This window comes from Lycium barbarum, chromosome 11, assembly GCF_019175385.1.
Source record: "Lycium barbarum isolate Lr01 chromosome 11, ASM1917538v2, whole genome shotgun sequence".
Classification (NCBI taxonomy): Eukaryota; Viridiplantae; Streptophyta; class Magnoliopsida; order Solanales; family Solanaceae; genus Lycium; species Lycium barbarum.
Genome location: NC_083347.1, coordinates 23,326,597 through 23,345,450, shown reverse-complemented (window position 1 = coordinate 23,345,450; position 18,854 = coordinate 23,326,597). Strand labels below are relative to the sequence as shown.

At 39.7% G+C, this 18,854-nt stretch overlaps 1 protein-coding gene and 1 pseudogene across 1 annotated transcript; both read right to left on the bottom strand.

Annotated features, from left to right (window-relative positions):
- Positions 1-2,744: 2,744 nt before the first annotated feature.
- LOC132617509 (ribonuclease 3-like protein 3) lies at positions 2,745-15,513 on the bottom strand. The gene is made up of 4 exons (XM_060332515.1): positions 15,344-15,513; positions 12,164-12,552; positions 7,697-7,843; positions 2,745-3,143 (listed from the first exon to the last, which is right to left on the bottom strand). The coding sequence occupies exons 1-4, from the start codon at positions 15,405-15,407 to the stop codon at positions 2,862-2,864; spliced, it is 882 nt and encodes a 293-aa protein (XP_060188498.1). The 5' UTR covers positions 15,408-15,513; the 3' UTR covers positions 2,745-2,861.
- Positions 8,605-8,756, bottom strand: LOC132620697 (U6atac minor spliceosomal RNA; annotated as a pseudogene).
- Positions 15,514-18,854: the final 3,341 nt, after the last annotated feature.

Here is an 18,854-nt window from a genome sequence, read left to right as displayed (position 1 = left end):
AACTTTGAGTGGTGGTGAAAAAAGAAGGATTGGTGTGGTGAGTTGGCATGTCATGCGACTAAAATAGATAGGGTTAACGAAGGAAGGACAAATCTTAGCCACTTTTATGACGTTAGGGACATATATGGACTGATAATATAACGGAGGGCAATATTAAACCTTTTCCAATAGTGTAGGTCAAATATGACCCTTTTCCCTTCATTGAATGCATCCAGAGCTGGATGATATATATGAAATTATGAATTCAAGGGTCCTTTGGTCGGAAAGATTGCAAGTTAATCAATGTGTTCAATTCAATGTGCAAGTTAAAAGGATTTTGTTTATATACAGTGTAAATAATTTTCACAATTAGTATGTTTATTTATTTTGGTTAATATTATCAAAGTGAAACAGTTCAGTACAACAAAAAGAACTTGCTACTGGACAAGTCCCAATAGTCAGTTAGAGCTCAGTTAACTACCAAAACAAGAAGACAAAGGAGCATCATAACATGGCTCAGACAGACAAAAATTGCAGTTCTCCAGCCATTTTGCAATCTGGAATCTAGTGCTAGTTTTGATGTGGATCTCTTTAATGATCAATTTAATCAAAAGACTAGGTTGTTGCTTCTTGTGCTTGAAGGTTCTTACATTTCTTTCCCTCCAAATAAAGTATACAGCAGATAAAATCATCAAGTACACCTTTGCCTTGGAAGATTTGCCTTGGCCATCTGCTCTGCCCACTGCATTTCTGCTTCCGAGCACATAGGATTTCTGGTTATGCTCAACCACTGAAGCAGCTTCCTCCATATATGACTTGAAACATCACATGCAAAGAACAAACAAAAAACGCTTTCATCAGTTTATTCACACAGTGGACATTTCTGATCAGTGGTAACACCCCATTTAAGCAGTTTGTCCCGAGTATGAAGTCTATGGCGTGTAGCCATTTATAGCCAAAGAATCCACCTAGGAAGGCCATAGTTATTGCAAGCCAGCTTCCTCCATGACCCTTTTTTAAACTGCCCTCTGAATTTGAGGTAGAAATGCTTGGTACAAAACTTCTGTATAGTCATGATCTCATCCATTGTGTATCCTGTCTGAGTGAAGTACTTAGTAGCCTGTAGAATTTTCTGAATGATCCAGGATGCTTGTTTAGGGACATCTATTAGAATATTCTTATTCCTTCTTATATTAACAATGAATCCACTTGACCCAAAGCTTGTCCTTTTTGGTGCAAATATTCCAAAGCAGTTTACTGATTGAGCTTTGTCCCATATAGGGATGTCCAAAATGTTAAAGCCTCCGGCAGTTTTGGGGAGACAGATTTTGCCGCAAGCTAGTAATGTTTTGTTGGATAAAGAGTTCCAACAGTCATCCAGAAACTACTACAAGTTGCTTCTATCACCATGACTACTTTCTTTGGAAGAATAAAGATTTTTAATCCCAAAACACTTGAATGGAAAATAAAAGAGATTTGATAATCTGAGCTCTGCCAGCATATGATTGGAATCTGGTAGTCCAAGCTTTTAATTCTGCTAATGATCTTAACCAACAGACGTTGACATTGGACAATGGATACCTTTTTGTGCTCAAAGGAACACCCAAGTATCTAACAGGTAGGCCACACATCCCACCACAATAGACAGAACTTTTAGAAAGGTTAGTATTCCAGAGGCTTTGAAAAAACACTGGAATCTTTCAAACAACAATTGCACAGAGGTGACATCTCCTCTACAAAACAGGATTAATCACCTGCAAATCCTAATTTGATAACATTCAACTTACTACACCTACGGTGAAATTTGAATTGAGGCTGCAGACCCAAGTGTTTCAGTGATCTAACAAGGTACTCCATGACCAAAACAAAAAGGATAGTGTGATAGAGGATCACCTTGTCTTAATCCTTTCTTAGCTTCAAATGGTTTGATTGGCTAGTCATAAGTGTGTGTATATATATATATATATATACACACACACATCATGATCCATTCATCAAAAAGCATAGGAAAATGTAACGCAATAAGAATCTGTTCAAGGAAAACCCTCTCCACAAAATCATGTCTTTGCATATCAAGCTTGAGCATGCACCTAGAAGATATCCCCTTCATCCCATATCACTTGACGAGTTCATGGATTAGGAGTATGTTATCAACGATGACCTCCTAAGAACAAAGACTGTCTGGCTGGGGTCTACTGGGTACTCCATCACCCCTTGCATTCTCTTAGTTAGAGCCTTAGAGACTAGTTTATAGAGCATTGTACAATAAAAAATTGGCCTAAATTCTTTAACGGAGCAAGGGTGTTGTACCTTGGGAATAAGGGTGACTCTTTTGCATTTGATGGATCTTCTTTGCTTGGAACTTGTCATAATAGGTTCTTTATGCTATTTTTTAGGCTAGCTACCAAATTAGGCATAATATCGGCAATTGCTTTACATAATAATTGAAGTTATATCCACCGTCAGTTTATTTTTATTTTTACATTTTGATCACCTCTATATGTTGCAGTTGTCTTATTTTCAAGATTACAAATCTCATATTTAAAAGAGGCTTACATGTAAATACCTTTTGAGTGACCTGATAGTATAAAATAAAAACTTTTTATATTGACGATATATATAACTTAAACTCTAGTGATAAGTCATCCTACCTGATGGTATAAAAAACTATGCATTGTCAGTGTATAGTAACTCATGTTGAGATTATGCAATGAGCCCCGTAGAGAGATTTCAAAATTCTTCTGTCCTTACTGGAGAGATAGAACTAATGAAAATTGAAGCCCTGTGGATTTCTAAACCAATGAGTCTGTAAATCAACTTTGGAAATCCAAAACTGTATACTTGCAATAAGAACAAATAGTTCTGTTTCGAATGCCAGCTTATTAGCTATTAGCTATCTCCATATTGCCAACACTTAACATTCTAATAACTTCATCATATGCCTTATTTGCTGCTCTGTTCAATGCAATTTCTTTCTTTACATGACACATGCCTTTTCCACTTAGTTGATTGTCAATAAAAACTTCAAAACTCCCATCATGTGACCACATATCGACTACTCGAACTTTGAGTTTATGCTTCTGGCATGTTTCATACAGCTTCTTCACTGGATTTGTTTGAAGTATTTCCGGTGTAATTATGGGCTTTAATAGATTCTCTGCTACCTACATGTCATCCAAAAGCAAAAGCAGCATGTATTAGAGGAGTGGAATGAGAAGAATACTGTCCAAGTGATATTTCGAGCTCCAATCAAGAACATAACACAGAACTGAACTTAAATAAGTTACCCTTTACATGCCAGACTTCTCATCAGTGTCATCAAAAGCGAAAAGAGCAAAAAAGCGAAAAGCGCACTGGGGCTTTAAGCGCAAATAAGTGGGCTTTAACGAAAAAAGGCACAAATGGAGGAAAAAATTACTATTATATATGTTCAGTCCTAGACTAACAATTTTAAGCACGAATAACAATTAAACGGATGAAGAAATTGAAATAAGATAACAATAAAGTGAAATAATAATTGTTTAGTGTCGCCTCTTCAAGAAACACTCATTGGCAAGGAAAGTATGACTTAGAACCTTGATGACGACATTGAAGCGCACATTAAGCGACACGAAGCGCTCAACATGTTTTGAGCCTCGCGTCAGGGCTTAAGCATGCTTTAAGCGCGCCTTTGACAACACTGCTTCTCATTAGTCAAAGTGACACATTTTATCTTTTTTGAATATTTCTTGAGGTGAGTCAGGCCCAAGCTATATTGCGACGCATTAGGGAAGCGCAAAAGCCCAGATAGCAACCAACCCAACGGATCTGTTACACCCCTCGTGTTCGTAGTGGTAGAACCTATGGTTTCCTAGTCGGGTATGGCCTTGGAATAGAGACCCGAGTCCGAGTTTGGAGGTAGAAAATGTCTTACCCCGTGTACAAGGGTAGCAGCAGATATTCCTGGCAATTTATAGAGTTAAAAATTGAGCAAATTGAATCGACGCGATCAGAACTGAATCAGAAAAATCTGCAGAACACCAGTCATCATCAACGGGTCGTCGACATGCTCGATGGGCCGTCGATGTGCGGCGTCGACAGGATCCCGCAGCCTTGCATCTGCAGGCGCAGGTCGACGGAGCAAGTCGACGGGCCGTCGACCCGCTCGTCGAACCGGACGCTGTAGCCTTTTGGCTTCCAAGTATAAATAGGCGGTCCAGCTCAGTAGGACCTCTAAATCTAGCGCGGTCAGTACGCTCCATTTGATCCGAAGCTACAGTCAGTTTTGGTATGCCCCTTTTGAGATGTGTATGCATATGGGTATGACGGGGCCCTGTCCCGTCCTTTCTACAGCTTTTATTCCAGTAGAGGTCTGTAGACAGTTGTATGTAGCAGTCAGATGATGCAGCCTTGTCGGCTTCTATTCTTTTGTGTACAGTTTATGTAGCAGCCTAGCTGGCTTGCACTGTTCTTCCGCATGTTGTGTATGTTTATGTTGATTGTACAGAGTTCTGATGTTTCCCTCTTATGAGATTAGTTTATGCCATTTATGGGCCTTGATGTTCAGTATGTCTCAGATAAGTAATTAGGGGTGTTTGGTCGCTAGAGGTCAGACTCCCGTCACGGCTCATCGGTTTGGGTCGTGACAGAAGTGATATCAGAGCAGTTTCGTCTTAGGATTGTCTACAGACCGTGTCTAGTAAAGTCTTGTTTATGGGCGTGTTGTGCACCACACTCATAAACAGGAAGCTACAAGACATTTAGGATGACGTCATTCTTTCTCTCTTAGATTGTGCGATAGCGCCCTGTGTTAAGCGTTCGCCTTCTAATAAACTGTTCTGATTTCAGCGATGCCTCGCAAGAAAGCTACAGCTGCCCAGAAGGGCAAGAGGGTGGCCGGTGAGGCCACTAGCCATACTCGACAGGCCATGAGGGCCCAGGAGAAGATTCGGAGTGAGGGGACGTCTGAGACGTCGCATACCCTGCCTCCAGCGCCAGCCCCAGTTCCTCAGCCGGATGCAGAGGCCCAGGATGTACAGGATGTACGGGATGTTGTACGGTTGTTGACCAGATTAGTACCCGCCCAGGCACAGCGGCAGGGAGTTGGTGTTGACCCAGCAGACAGGGCTAGTAGTTCGAGGGTTAAGACCTTCCTTGGGTTAGGTCCTTCTGAGTTTCCTGTGGTAAAGCAAAATATGAACCCCTAGGATTTCATTGATGGTATGCAGAGGACCTTAAGGGTTATGCACGCGGATGAGGTTGAGTCGGTAGAGTTGGCTTCATATAGACTCCGGGATATTTCGATACAGTGGTATCAGCAATGGGAGTTATCTAGGGGAGAAAATGCCCCTCTAGCAGTATGGCAAGAGTTCTCAGATGCTTTTCTTCGCCATTATTTGCCTCCAGAGGTCCGACGGGCCCGAGCAGACAGGTTCCTATGTATTGAGCAGGGCAGTATGAGTGTGCAAGAGTATTGTGTACACATCGATTCCTTGGCTAGGTATGCCCCATCTATGGTGGTTGAGATGGAGGATAGAGTTTATTACTTCGTGGCTAGGTTAGGGGCACACTTGATAGATGAGTGCACGACTGCTGCATTACAGCCAGGCATGGACATCTCCCGTATACAGGCGTATGCACAGAATTTGGAGGATCGTAAACGCCAGCGGCGGATAGAGCGTGAGCGTGACCGGAGTCGTGGTAAGAGGGCTAGATCTTTTGATATGGTTAGCGAGTTCAAGGGAGGATAGAGGCAGCAGCATCCCGGGTATTTTTATCAGTCGGCAGGGAGTGCACCTCAGCGGTTTCCAGGTCCAAGATTTGACTGGTCTTCTTATTCCGGAGCAGGCCAGAGTTCTAGAGCGTCAGGTTCTCAGCACCGACCAGAGTCAGGCCAGATGAGGCCCCCTTTGCCACGATGTGGCAAGTTACATGCAGGTCAATGTCGGTTGGGCTTAGATGGTTGCTATACTTGTGGGCAGTCAGGCCACAGGATGAGGGAGTGCCCGATGAGGGTTGGTACGGGTATGGTTCATCCTACAAGGTCTGTGGCTGGCTCTTCTTCTGCAGTGCACCCTTCAGGGCAAGTTTTTCAGACACTAGCAGGGCATGGTAGGGGGAGGAGTGGAGAATCCAGCTCGAGCGGTCCTCAGCACCGCATGTATGCATTGGCTGGTAGACAGGACCCTCGTGTTCGTAGTGGTAGAACCTATGGTTTCCTAGTCGGGTATGCCCTTGGAATAGAGACCCGAGCCTGAGTTTGGAGGTAGAAAATGTCTTACCCCGTGTACGAGGGTACCAGCAAATATTCCTGGCAATTTATAGAGTTAAATTGAGCGAATTGAATCGACGCGATCTGAACTGAATCAGAAAAATCTGCAGAACACCAGTCATCGTCGACAGGTCATTGACATGCTCGATGGGCCGTCGATGTGCGGCGTCGACAAGATCCCGCAGCCTTGCATCTGCAGGCGTAGGTCGACGGAGCAAGTCGAGGGGCCGTCGACATGTCGACGGGTCGTCGACCCGCTCGTCGAACCGGACGCTGTAGCCTTTTTGGCTTCCAAGTATAAATAGGTAGTCCAGCTCAGTAGGACCTCTAGATCTAGCAGTGGTCAGTACGCTCCATTCGATCCGGAGCTACAGTCAGTTTTGGTATGCTCCTTTTGAGATGTGTATGCATATAGGTATGACGAGTCCCTGTCCCGTCCTTTCTACAGCTTTTATTCCAGTAGAGGTCTGTAGACAGTTGTATGTAGCAGTCAGATGATGCAGCCTTGTCGGCTTTTATTCTTTTTTGTACAGTTTATGTAGCAGCCTAGCTGGCTTGCACTGTTCTTCCGCATGTTGTGTATGTTTATGTTGATTGTACAGAGTTCTGATGTTTCCCTCCTATGAGATTAGTTTATGCCATTTATGGGCCTTGACGTTCAGTATGTCTCAGATAAGTATTTAGGGGTGTTTGGTCGCTAGAGGTCAGACTCCCGTTACGGCTCATCGGTTTGGGTCGTGACAGGATCCCTTTTTAAAAAGTTGAGTTAATATCACGTGGGCATAACAGATATAGAAGTGACATTCTATGTCTACGTGAAGCATGTCTTGTCCCCCTCAGTGCCACCTCCTAGTTGTATATTCCATTACATGGGACCATGTTTAGATAGAATCTCAAGTAATAAAGAGCGCCCAGTCTTTCGAATGGTTCTCTTCTCCCCATATTTTTATGTGACGTAAATGTCACTACTTCAGGATCCAACCACATAAATTCATACAAGATTCCTCATGAACTTTCACAATCACAAGGTAGCAACACAATATATAGTTTATCCATACTTGGTGGTATGACTAATTCATCAGATGACTGTCTTGAAAGGAAGAGAGGAAGAGACTTGAGTCATAGAATTTATATACCATAAATTCACAAAGTGTGTCTGCCTTCAAGCCAAACTTGACATGGCAGCCAGCCAAAAATGGAACCCCAAGCTTAACCTAGCATTTGCATAGGCTCTAAGTGCACTTCCATCTCATTCTAATTATTTCTTTCTTGTCATTCGTTCTTTATGTTTTTCCCCTTTTTTTGGCACAAGGTTCAAGGAGGAGCCTTAGATCCAACTCCCATTAACCTATAAGAACTACAAGATAAATGAACTGTGATCAAAACCTTCACATACGAGGTACATGTACTGCTAATATTTTGAACCGCTCTTAAAATTAGGAATTTGAGGGCTAAAAAAGAACATACCTCCCAGGTAGTGTCAATTGAAGAATTGCTGTCGATAAATACTGCTCCTATTGTTGATTCAACAACATCAGCAAGCACCTTCGGAGCATTTATCAATCCATGAGAATGCAATGGATATTCAGGAAGAGCATTTATAAATGATTGAATCTGTGAAAATATCACTCTTATTAAGTGGAAGAGAAGAGGGGATACATACAAAACCTGAAAATGAAGGACTAAGAAGAAGGTAAAGGTAAAGAAGGAGTAGTATATCAACAAACACGTCATCATATTTCACACGAGAATGAGGAAAGTCAAAGGAAGTAAAGTGAGACATTCTCATCGCTCTTGTTCGCAAGGTTAATTAGATATTTTCAATAAACACAGTACAAGTTGAAATAAGACTTTATCATCCCTCTTGTTCACTAACTGTTGCTTTTGCTCTCTTTTATTCCTTCTTTTCTGCCCAAGGGTTTGATTGTGGAGCTCGGCGGAGGAGGGTACAAATTGGTATTTGAAGTCTTTTTCTCTAAAACGAAATGAAGAGTAGAGTACAGGTCAAATGAAAACCATTTAATGTGTAATTTAGGAGAAGCCAATCAGCACATGAATAAATACATTGATACTGCATTACTCCATTCCTATACATATTCATCAAGAAAAAGGAACCAGGCAAACTAAGGTGCAGGTCATGGATACATTTCATAAAGCAGTTCTTGGCATGCATCTTCGCTTAGTCAGCAGCACAAAAAAAGGGCACTCTGCTGATCATGCAGTGACTTATTGTGAATCCGGTGCTATAGCTTATAGGTATGGCTCACTGTGGCACGAGCCTTCATACTCCTCTAGATTGGGCTAGTAGCAATTATTTGGTTTGATAACTGAAATCTTTTCACCTGATTGGTTTGCTTTGATTTGATTTTGTGCCCAAAAAAAATCAGTTGGCAATGGCTTGGAAAATGCCATTATGGACCTAGAAAAAATTAAATATCAGGAGAAACTGTCGGTATCAGGTAAAGCCCAAAGGCTGATCCCATCCCTGTCGGGAGAGATGCCAAACATCTTTCCTTTATACGAACACCCAGAAAAAAGAAAATTGTCAAGATCAGCCTGATAACAAAATCGAGCCCTAAAAGGATCATAGTTTTTCCCTGTCATTTTATCACAGTTTAGAGGCTGCAGATGTATAGTACAGCATCACCATATTCATTCATAAAATAGTGTAATCAAATTTCTACTTCTGAAGCATGATGAAATCATATTGTAGCTATTATATAATCTCACCTTTTCAAAAAAAGAGATTATATAGCAGCTATACACTTTTCAAAAAAAGAGATTATATAGCAGCGATACACTATAGCCCTGTGATTAATCCTTGTTTAGCTACTTCATATTGTACAGTAAGTTCAATGTTCTATTCCTCTTTCTTCTGAGGATAAGTTGAAACAATTTTACCAACTAAAGTCATGGAAGCAAAAGAGAGTGTCCACAAAAGTTTGGATAGTTTCTCTATACGAAAATGTATAAAGACAAACACAAGCTCTTCAGCTTACGCCCTGGTGCATTTTTCTCAGTATAGACCCAAGCAGTTTTGGCACTAGGGATGTTTGATGCATTTATGCAGTCAAGAGACAAAGCTAATATCTAAGCCCAGAAATAACTTGTTTACTTTTTTGAATTTCTGAAAAAATAATTCAGCAGAAAACATAACGCCTCTATAACAACAGCAACTACATACCCAGTATAATCCCATAAGTGGGGTCTGGGGAGGATAGAGTGTACGCAGACCTTACCCCTACTTCATGGAGGTAGAGAGGCTGTTTCAGATACTTATGTCAAAACCTACAAAGTGATATAGCAGGATAAAGATCTTGCGTGAAAAGAAGGCAACAACCACTATTTTGGATATTTTAAACGGAAAAGGGCCAAATATACCCCTGTACTATTGGAAAAGGCTACATATACCCCTCGTTATACTTTGGGTCCAAATATACACCTGCCGTTATACTTTGGGCTCAAATATACCCGTCATTATGCAGTGGCACAAATATACCCCTCATTTTAGCGAAGAGACATGTGTCATCATCTAATTAGTCTATTTTAAATTATTCCCTAATTAATTAAAATTTAATTCATAATCCGATATCCAATTAAGAAAACCCATACCCGGAAAATTAGAGGCAAGCATGGAACAGCTTCTTCAATCCAGCCACTTCTTTTAGGCGCAGAGAAGAAGAAACAAGACGAAGATGAAGACCAAGATTGCGACGATAGTGAAGAATCTACAGAGGAGATCCAAAAACCAGTTACATCCTCTCTAGTTATAAGCTGCTTACCCCATCAGCTTAAGCTTGGGATTTCAGTTGATTTCATAAAGTATGATAGCTTATGCTAAAGAGTAAAGGGTTAATCAAACGGAAAAGGGTCAAATATACCCCTGAACTGTGACAAAAGGGTTAAATATATCCCTCGTTATACTTTGGGTCCAAATATACCCTTCCTGTTATACTTTGGGTTCAGATGTACCCCTCTATTATACTTTGGGTCCAAATATATCCCTTTTCCGTTAAAATTGTCCATGGTGGACATGAGATATGATGTGGCACTGACAACTAGGTGAGGTGAACACCACATGACATGCCACCTCACCACACCCAACCCATTTACCCCTCTCTAATTTCCCTTCTTCTTCCATCACTACCATCTCCACTCCTCCACAATCTTTGCCACCATTAGCACCACCTTCATCTCAATAGTTAGACTAGGTAAAAATTACTTAAAGTACTCATCAAACTGAATACTTCCACTGATTCCAGTGAAGGTCTCTCCTTTTTTGATTAAAAAGCAAACTGAAATACAAAGTTGGATACTCATCCCTTTATTTAATTAATAGTTAGTTTTGGTAATTAGTACTATGGAGAACCAAAAAATGCACAATTACCGTGAAACCTTGTTTTTTATCAAAGCAAGCATATATATGTATAGCATGTAAAAACTCAATAAAGAAAACAGAAAAGAAGAAAACGAAATAAATAAAATTTTCAAAATCATGAATTTTCTCAAAATGTTTACTTAGAATTGGCAAAGGTTGATGTCAGTGGTGGCCCTCCAATATGATGACCGTGGAGATGGTGGTGTGGTGGTGCTAATGGTGGCAAAGGTTGTGGAGAGAAGGAGATGGTAGTGGTGAAAGAAGAAGGAAAAAGAGGGGTAATGGATTGGGGTGGTGAGGTGGAATGCCATGTGGTGTCCACCTCACCTAGTTGTCAGTGTCACGTCATATCTCATGTCCACCATGAACAATTTTAACAGAGGGGGGTATATTTGGACCCAAAGTATAATAGAGGGGTATATTTGAACCCAAAGTATAACGGGAAGGGTATATTTGGACCCAAAGTATAATGAGGGATATATTTAACCCTTTTGTGATAGTTCAGGGGTATATTTGACCCTTTTCCCGAAAAATCTCAAAAACAAAAAAAAATGATGACAGTTTCTGGTGTGATAATGAACCATTTTATCTCAGATTTAAATATCTTGTGGTTGTGCAGATTGTAACCACTGATTTCTTGGGATATGGAATCGTTATGTTCGGGTGAATTTAAAACACAAAGGCAATAATATGAGGAATTGTTTAAGTGCGTTAAAAAGTCAATGTAAATTGGCTGTATCCATTAGATTCTCTAGACACAACTGCACACAAATTGGTATCCTTAGGAACACAATGGTGTCTCTCCGTCTTTCTGAGGGTTGTGCAGACTGAAATTGCATATGTGCAGAAGCAGCCGTTGAAGAAGCTTTTCAAGCTTGCTCCAAATTTTCCGGGTATGGTATGTTTTAATTGAATATCGGGTTAGGGGTTAAATTTTAATTAATTAGGGATTAGCTTAAAATAGACTAATAAGATGATGATATGTGTCCCTCCGTTAAAATGAGGCGTATATTTGCGCCACTGCATAACTACAGGGGTATATTTGAGCCCAAAATATAACGGCGGGGGTATATGTGAACTTAAAATATAACAAGGGGTATATGTAGCCCTTTTCCAATAGTACAGGGGTATATTTGGCCCTTTTCTGTATTTTAAAAGCATTCAGCAGAAAGCAAAACGGCTCTATAGCAAAACAGTTGTGCTTCAGAGATTTGTTTCAAACCTACAAAAATGATAAGTTGGATGAGATCTTGAAGGGAAAACAAGGAGGAAATATCTTAAAATTCTTATAAACACTTGGAAAAACTGAGTTAATTTCATATGCAGGTGTAGCTATACGAACATACTTCATAAATCCACTGGCACAGAAACAAAGAAGGAAACAGCTAAACGCCAATGCGCTATCTTAATTAGTAACCAAATGCTAAAACGTCACAATCGTGCTCGACATCCCATATATCAGACGCGATTATTGCCCAGCAAGTAACCCAAAAAAAAAAAAAAAGGGTAAAAAAATTAAGACAAAGCAAATGCCCTTAATTAGTAAGCTTACTTACTCGTCGCGTAAGGATAGGCCTTCCATGCTGTAAATACTTGTGGAAGTCATGCTTAACAGCAACACGTGCAAGCTTCTCTGTGTCAACATTTGCAGCACGTAGAGGTGACAATAACCCAGGTGGAAGATTGGGATACTTGGAAAACTGTTGTTTTGTGATCATAAGGTTAAGAACCGAGTCACCCACATACTCGAGCCGCTCATAAGATATACAATCCTTGTCATACGACGGATGTGTAAAAGCTTGCCGCAATAAATTCCGATCTTTAAAGTGGTACCCGATGATTTTCTGTACTTCTTCAACATTTCGTGATGTGTCATCTTGCAATGACCTTTGTGTTGCATCCTCATTTGCCAGGATACCTGGTAGCAAGCTATTCAAAACAGCTCCTATCAAAATAGTAGCTTGAGTCAAACAAGAGCTATGACTATAGCCAATGTTAAATCCTCTATCATGTCTATAGGCTATAGCATTAAGTCCAGTAGAACAATTTAACTAGCATAAAAATAAAATCAACTGGAACGGAAAAAAAAATCCAAAGCAGGACGATTGTTGTTTGGTACTCCCTCCATCCCAATAAATGTGACACACTTTCCTTTTCAGTCTGTCCAGAAAAGAATGTCACCAATCAAAATTCACAAAGTGCAAAAGGCTTCCTTTCTATTTTAAACTTTGTGCCTAGTCAAACGGTGCCACATGAATTGGAATGGAGGGAGTATGTCTTTATTCCCACATTCCACTGCCTAAAAAGCCCCAATCTGTTTAAGCCTATCTGGATGGGCAGGTGAGACAGTGTTTCCAAGAGCTGTAGTATAGGAGTGTTTGTAAAAGAAAAGTTCACAGAAGTTACTTAAATCTTGAATTTGGTTAATAGATGCTTTTATTTGGCTCATGCATATAACTATATCAGTTTTTGTCAATTTTAAATAAAATGCACTTAACTGCAGAGAGTTGAGTTGATTATTAGAAATGTTTATGTTCAGCAGGATAAGGTAAAGACAGTTGACACTTGACAGTCACTTTCTGTTATAAAAACTCCTCAAATTTTGCTCCAATAGCACAGCGACAACACCTACACCGCAATCCAACCTAGTTGATGCAATATTTGTTGCATTCCAACAAGATGAGATATCAGATTTTAAGAGAATGTCGTACCCAGAGGCGATTTTAGGTGCTAAATTTGGGGAACAAGAACACATGGTCTCTCCGTAAAACTAGATATTTTATGTGTATATTTTCTGAAATTAGTATAATACTATATGTTGGAACCCATGCTATATAGAAAGGCTAAATGGTGCACTTGGTTGAAGGTTGAATTATTTACCAAGAGGACTAAGGATCAATTCCCACTTAATACATTTTTTCCTTTCCTTTCTTTTTTTTTTTTTTTTTTTTTTTTTGTGTGTGTGTGTGTGGTGATGAACCAATGTTCCAGAATCCTAGATTCGCCTATATTTCATTGTTTCTTCCCATGTATATGCATTCCTACTTTTTCCACTTCAACTAACTTGTGTGTTAAAGAATCATTCTGATACTACTAGTACAACAGTAGCACCTGACTAGAATCCAAACCATTTTTTAGAGAGTTTGGGCCTTATGAGACGCCCAAACTACTAGCAATTGCCAGTTCAAAATAACAATACCAATAAAGGATAACGGTAACATTTTCTATCTTTACCTTTTTAGATCTCTATCATTTTACTCATTCTACTCTACTTATTTTCTTGTTCTACTCTGCTTATTACTTTGAAGAAGTTGGAACTTTGCAAACCGTTGTAACATGTACTATACGACATACCACGTAACACATTGCCTTACCCCCTGTTTGGATGGTGGTTTCCCGTGCTTCATTAATGTATGGTTTTCTAGGAAACCATGTTTGTTTCCATTGTTCTTAAAATTATGTGGTATGGTGTTGTAAACCTGTAGTTCATTCCATGGTTATATAACCATAAAAAGTCCCAATTTTTGAAACCATGGATTTGGAGGTTTTTCCATGGTTACGTATTTCATTTCTCCATTATACCCTCCACCATCCACCCCACCCCCACCCCACGCTACCACTCACCCCCACCCACCCCCCGCCACTCACCCCAACCCCACCCCCGCCTACCACTCACCCCCACTCCTCTGCCACCCCCCACCCCAACCACCACCCACTACCCCTCACCACCGCCTAACCCCACCCCACAACAACTCCCCCCCACCCTCATCCCACACTACCCACCCTCCACCACCCCTACCCACTACCCCTCACCACCACCCAACCCCACAACCACTCACCCCCACCCTACTACCCCCACTCTCATCTCACAATCACCCACCTCACACCACCCACTACCTACTTATTTTTTAAAGTTCCTATTTTATTCTTTACGTGAGTTTTATTAATATATATAAATTATTTCTAATTAAGTGTTAAGATATTTTAGTAAACTTACAAGTTATTATATAGTACCATACAGTCAAACCAAACAATACAAATGTTATTAAATCACAACAAACGATACAGTCTATCCAAACATTGTATTCATGAATACAGTACAATACAATACAACACCATACTGTACATTAATGAATCGCGGGAAACAACCATCCAAACAGAGGGTTAGGGTTATGATGAGATAACCTAGGGCACAATAAAAGGAGATCTACATAACTCCTTCACATTATGTATAATCACTATTGGCCTCTAGTGCAAAACCAATCTATCAATATAGTTATTGTTCCTTGACAATTCACAATACAGATTGCAGCTACAACACTCATTTACAGCACATCTGACCAAGCCATAGTGGGCAGGTTTACTTGGCAACTGTGCTTGTGGCTCAATCGAGGTGTGCCTAAGCTGACCTCAACATCACCATCATCCAAAAAAAGAATCAATATATAAATTGGTCATCTTGCAAAGTTACATTTCAGCACTGGAAATAATTGCATTTAATACCAAATTCTAATTTTCAATTTACTTTTCATCTTAATCCCAAAATCCTTAGACACCCATCAATCAATCAAGAAACAGACAACCTGCCCACTTATGAGAAAGCTTCAATTTTTAAGCTCAGATATACATTTTTTAAGACAGAAAAAATTTCCCTAAGCAAATACTCTAAAAGGTATACAGATGAAATAGATATATCTTTGCATATTGGATAAGAAAGAGAGATTGGAGTTGCTGACCATATTTGTGGAGGTTTAGAGGGGAGACCCAATTCAAGAAAGGGCGTAACCAAGAGCCCACCATTTGTATCTACTAATTCCTTCTTCTCACCATTGCTTCCCGTAGTGGTATGGCAGCAATGTTCAAGCTTGAGCCTTCGAATTTTCTTTTGTAAATTTATGAAAAGAGAAAAACTATTGTTTACAACTTTTTTTTCCCTTTTTTTTTTTTTTGGGTGGCGGGGGTGGGAACCAACACCAAATATCCCTAAAATATAAAATATTTATCCGTCCATGCCCCTCCTAAAGTAACTTTGCTTCTACCCCAGCCGGCCGAAAATATTTAGCCGACGTACTCTGTTACATCCCGGATTTTCGCACGTTAAAGTCACATCATTAGTTAGTCGATGCAAGTTCAAAAAGAAATTATCTTGATGCTAAAAGGAATTGAGCTTTATTAACATAAATGTTTACAAGAGTCTATAAATAATATTAGTAAGTGGCAGAAGATTTGGAGGGTGAATGAATCAAAGTAGCATGAGTTTCGTCAAAAGTCGGCAAATTGAGAATATGATAACTTGTACTTTTAGGTGAGATTAGGAGTGTTTCACATGCTAAGCAAGTAATAATATGAAGAATTTGAATCGTATAATGATTTCTTGTTAAGTTTGGAAGTCAAACGAGTTGTAATACAAAAGTCGACAAAGGGCGTCGCAAGTTAAGTTTGTAACTTTCACTGAAATTTGGATCAGATGTCGTGGAGGTTTTCTCTCAATCTACTTGGAGTTACGGGGTGATCCACCTATCAAATCGAAGGTCTACGAGTCTAGTTTCCAGCGCATTTTACCGTTCGTTGATACGATATCGAAGTAGAGAGATATTCGCATTTCCGTCCAAGGATGCAAACTGCCGCGGGAACAATGAAGTATAGTCGGTGGCTGCACTTTTGCCTTGTATATATATAAGGCCTTTCACGAGTTTTCCCTTCATTCTATCATCTTCAAGACCTGGAAAACCCTCAAACCCTCTCCAGTTAATCATCCATCAATCTCAATCCAAACCAACAGCAAATCTATCAACTTTAACATGAAGAACAACATGGCAACTTCGAAATTGTGATTTCTTCACTATTTCACCTTTCAAAGAAAACCTTGTTTTGAAGTAACTTGGGGTTTGAAGTGATTTTCATGATCTAAGGTATATTTTAACTTCCTTTTGATCTCTTTAAACTTCTACAAGTAATTTATCATAGAAATTGGTGAAAAACCCCATAGAACAAGCTCTTCTATATTCTTATGAAACTTTCATGAACTTAGCTTATTTGTTGGGCTGTTTTATATGGTTTTGTTGTGTTGTTTGGAGTTATGGTGATATGGATGGGATCATATTGAAGAGTAGAAGTAGAAAAGTAGAATTTGGTAGCGTTTTACGGGAAAATTACGCTACAAAAGGGCCTATAAATTCACGCCCATGAGTTGCTTGATTAAATGTCTAAATGAAGATTTCTATAAGCTATGACCTTGATTTTGATCTTGAATAGTGCGTATTATGTAGGAAATCGTTCGTAAGGCGTTCGAGGACTCGGGAAACATATATAACTCCATCGACGAGGTATGTAGGGCTTTCTCTTCTCTTTTGTGGCATGACTAGAACTCGACGAACGTTTCATTGATACATTCATTCCGTGAAAACATAAGTCGATCATATTCTTTTACTTGAGCAGCCATCTACTTCATACATGACTTATATTAAAGTGCTGTCCATATTTCCATGTTTCTTTGGTTATTGATTGAAACGTTTTGGTAAAACTTGAGTCGGGCGTATCCCGAAATGGTTAAGCTTACCTCTTCTCCGAAATAGCTTGTATTTAAGTGTATTCCCGCATCCTTATCTTTCTTGTCCATCACTTAAAGATGACGGACCTTCCATTGATATAAGTTTCCCCTCAATATGAGATGAATACGCTTCCTTGTGATTGACTAATCTTTATTTCATATATGATTGCATCAAACGCCTTTCATGCTTCCATATCTCTTTTGGCCACCGAATTGGAATGTTTCTGCTAAACTTGGATTGATCATATACCATCCGAATAAGTTGAACTCTACTTCATGTGTAACTCATACCAAGTATCTTACATGTTCTCCATGTTGTTGTCTCTTGAATTGAAAGGTAAAGAATGTAGCGACAATAACGATAGTCGGAGTGTAACGACGATAGGTCACTCCGACTCTTCTTATGATATATATTCTAAGGTCAGTCTTGCATTGCATTTATATATATATATATGTATTTATTTTCATTACCGAGCCACACTATAGTCGGTCGGGTAGGCACTTATATGTGCACCTAGATATATTTCTTTCTTTACCGAGTCGTGTTGTAGGCGGCCGGGTAGGCACGTAGCTGTGCAACTAGATGTATTTCTTTCTTTATCGAGTCGTGTTGTAGGCAGTCAGGTAAGCACGTAGCCATGCATTGCTACTGATCAGTTGGGCAGAGATGAGGATATGATGATGAGCTCACCCCATAGAGGGCTATATGTTATTATATGATATGATATGATACGTTACAAGCCTCCATCGTGAGGAATGATTTTTACGAGCATATAGTTATATTCCTGTCATGGTTATGGTCGCCCTCAGTAGCATCGTTCAGAGTTTCAGGTTGTCTCTACATCCCTTCCCATGTTATCTATATCCCTTATGCTTATGTTATGTTAATGCTTACCACCTTACATACTTGGTACATCTTTCGTACTGACGCATTTTGTGCGTTGTGATCATGCCCACAGGTACGGTAGACGGATTGGTGTACCTTTCTCAGTAGGATACCAGAAATTCAGCAGGGATGTTTGCACTTCATTCTCTGGAGTTGCTGGTCAGAGTCATCACATAGGATGCATGCATATATATAACATAAGCATATTAGTTCTCTTAGAGGCTTATAGACTATCAGTCAGTGTACAGGTATTGTGTTTGGCCTTGCCGACCTTCTGACTAGTTATCTTTCTTGGTTGTGGCCTTGTCGGCCCTAGTTATGCATATATGTGTTGTTAGGCCTTTGCTGCTTGCAGGCTGTCATGATATACTTCTTACAATTGTTATTCAGCGACCTTGTCATGATTCATGTTACAGAGTTCAGATATCAAAGTCCTTCATGATATCATCTCAGTATATTTATACATCACGATAGTACTATGGTTCTAAGGAGTGTCTAGGACTGAAGCAGTCCTCCATGATACCATCACAATATATGTATATAAGACAGTGGTATCATAGAGTGTTTTTTTTTTTTTTTTTTTGAGAAAAGTGTCTTTTTGAATAAATGAACATGATCATCCATAATACCATCTCAGTATATTTATATACCATGATGGTATTATGGAGGACTAAGAGAAGGACTGAAGCAGTCTTCCATGATACCATTTCAACATATTTATGTACCATGTTGGTATCATAATTTTGGGGCATCTCGGGAAAATAATTTTAATTTTTCCTGGGGTACGAAAGTAATAAGGGTATGGGCGGAT

What these genes read in the sequence shown, in the direction of transcription:
- LOC132617509 (XM_060332515.1), bottom strand. Translation starts at nt 15,407, where the DNA reads ATGGTGGGCTCTTGGTTACGCCCTTTCTTGAATTGGGTCTCCCCTCTA. An exon ending in TCTAAACCTCCACAAATATG is followed by an intron (nt 12,553 to 15,343) that starts GTCAGCAACTCC and finishes CTATTTTGATAG; the next exon opens with GAGCTGTTTTGAATAGCTTG. An exon ending in CAATTGACACTACCTGGGAG is followed by an intron (nt 3,144 to 7,696) that starts GTATGTTCTTTT and finishes GATGACATGTAG; the next exon opens with GTAGCAGAGAATCTATTAAA.